This window comes from Borostomias antarcticus (assembly GCF_949987555.1).
Source record: "Borostomias antarcticus genome assembly, chromosome: 22".
NCBI classification, from domain to species: Eukaryota; Metazoa; Chordata; class Actinopteri; order Stomiiformes; family Stomiidae; genus Borostomias; species Borostomias antarcticus.
The window spans coordinates 10529270-10531769 of NC_140255.1; the positions used below are offsets into that span (position 1 = coordinate 10529270).

Below are 2500 nucleotides of genomic sequence, written 5' to 3' on the forward strand. Positions count from 1 at the left end.
TGAAAGTGTGAAGAAATAGCGGGGGGGCTTGACGAAAGAGTGTATGTAGAGAAACAGAGGGTGAGAGGAAGATGGAAAGGGACAGAGCGCAGAAGGAGCTGCGGAGGAAGACACGGGAGGAGAGAGAGAGAGAGGCGAGGAGGAGGGAGGCGAGGAGAAGAGTGGACAGACGGGGGATATGGCCCCAGAGCTGTGCTGAACAGATTGCAATGGGGGGAGAAAAAAACCTGCTAAAAATACCACCCCTTTCACTCCTTCTCACCGTTGCACTCTCCCTCTCCTCTTCTCTCTCTCCATCTCCTCTTCTCTCTCTCCTCTTCTCTCTCTCCATCTCCTCTTCTCTCTCTCCCTCTCCTCTTCTCTCTCTCCATCTCCTCTTCTCTCTCTCCCTCTCCTCTTCTCTCTCTCCCTCTCCTCTTCTCTCTGTTCCTCTCCTCTTCTCTCTCCCTCTCCTCCTCTCTCTCTCCCTCTCCTCCTCTCTCTCTCCCTCTCCTCTTCTCTCTCTCCCTCTCCTCTTCTCTCTGTCCCTCTCCTCTTCTCTCTCTCCATCTCCTCTTCTCTCTGTTCCTCTCCTCTTCTCTCTCCCTCTCCTCTTCTCTCTCTCCCTCTCCTCTTCTCTCTCTCCATCTCCTCTTCTCTCTGTTCCTCTCCTCTTCTCTCTCCCTCTCCTCCTCTCTCTCTCTCCATCTCCATCTCTTTGCTTCTTGACGCCCTCTGCACTCGCTCGCCTCGTATACAAACACACGCATGCTGTACATGTTTGCATATATTACCATGCGTTAGCATGGGGGTCAGAGGTCAGGTGAACTCTGGGAGGAAGTTCAGAAGTTGGCAGATAGTGGGAAGAGAGATCACAGGCAAACAGCCAATCAGCTTGAAGAGAGGGGCGACCAGGACGGAAGGTGTGCGCTGTGCACGCGTGTGTGTGTGTGTGTGTCATGTAATCCATGGCTCTATCCCACCTGCTATTTTAAGACAGTAATGCCTATAGTCCACATCCTGTGGCCCCTTCATTCTCTCTCCGAGCCTCTTTGTCTTAGTCTCTCTCCCTTTCTAGCAGCTCCAGCCCCAACACTCTCTCCCTCCCTCCCTCCTGGCTGTTCGTTGCTCAGGAGTCATTGGTTTCTGCAGTGAAAGAATCTATTTATAACTAGGTACGAAGACACACAGGTGCAGGGCACACATGTGCAGGTGCAATCACTCTGTACAGAGCTACAAAATGTGGTTAGTGTGTGTGTGTGTGTGTGTGTGTGTGTGTGTGTGTGTGTGTGTGTGTGTGTGCACATGATTTCTCATAGGCTTAAACAGGGCAGGGCAAAAAGATGCAATCCCCTTGTGGAATGCATTCTTATTCACTCACTTTCTTAGTCTTCTCGGTTCCTTCCTACCCTCCAGTGCTGTCTAAGAGGGACACGAGGAAGTGAGGACAAAGTGTTGAGACTGAACCCCGCATGTCGCGGAGCTTTGAGGGCGTTTTGCTGGTCTTACCTTCAGTGGAGGATCCTGATAGGTCAATGACCACATACACCTTCCCCTCCGGCTCCAAGTCAATCTAGACACACAGGAGGGGGAGAGATAGAGAGATACAGAGAAAGAGAGAGACAGAGAGAGAGAAAAGGAGTTCATTAATGTTGTTAGATCATTAATGTTCATACAGTATATACATACGAGGTGCGACCGAAAAGTCCCCGGATTGTGTCAACTTGAACTGAACTTGAAATGAACTTGAACTTGGAAGAGATCAAAGCCACCGTGAGTGGGGAACTAAGGGGGCTCAAAGAGGAGGACTTTGCTAAGTGCTTCCATGGGTGGCAAAAGCGAATGCAGAAGTGCATTAACTCTGGGGGGGGCTACTTTCAGGGGGACAATGTGTCATTTCTCTGCAGATTATATAATTAAAATGTTTTGAGAGTGTACTTTCTTTATTGTAATAAAATTGTTGAGTTTTGGGAGTTGGTAGAGAAAAGTGACACAACTGTGACAAGCTACCCCTGCGACACTCTACAAAACAGCCTGTCACAGAAGCACCGATTGAGTGAGGTGAACAATATTATACCAGAATAGTCGTGAGATAAAGGGCAACAAAGGGATATCATTGTTTTTTCAATTCAAATAGAGCCATGAGCGTGGCTGACATAATCCGGGGACTTTTCGGTCACACCTCATACTGTATATGAACATTAATATATATATATATACTGTATCTCTATCTATCTATCTATCTAGATCTCTCTCTCTCTATATATATATATATATATATATATATATATAATGATGTTCATATAATCATTATCATGCCCTATATGTCAGAGCTAGGGTTATGAACCAGGCCAGGCAGGCTTGCTCATATGACAGGAAGCACTCCACATATCACTCCTGCATTACAATGATGATTTCATAATGCTACAACTTCCAAGTGACTTTGATTCTCAGTTAGCTTTTTCTTTCAGTTTACTCCAGCCCCCACACTCCGTACTATCCAATCAGAGAATGTGGTTGG

At 47.2% G+C, this 2500-nt stretch overlaps 1 protein-coding gene across 1 annotated transcript in view; it reads right to left on the reverse strand.

Annotated features, from left to right (window-relative positions):
- Window positions 1–2500, reverse strand: part of prkcea (protein kinase C, epsilon a) — a 20120-nt gene that overhangs the window by 11962 nt on the left and 5658 nt on the right. Inside the window, exon 2 of the mRNA XM_084455923.1 lies at window positions 1489–1552. Coding sequence (XP_084312049.1) covers window positions 1489–1552 — 64 coding nt within the window. The remainder of the gene's footprint in view (window positions 1–1488; window positions 1553–2500) is intronic.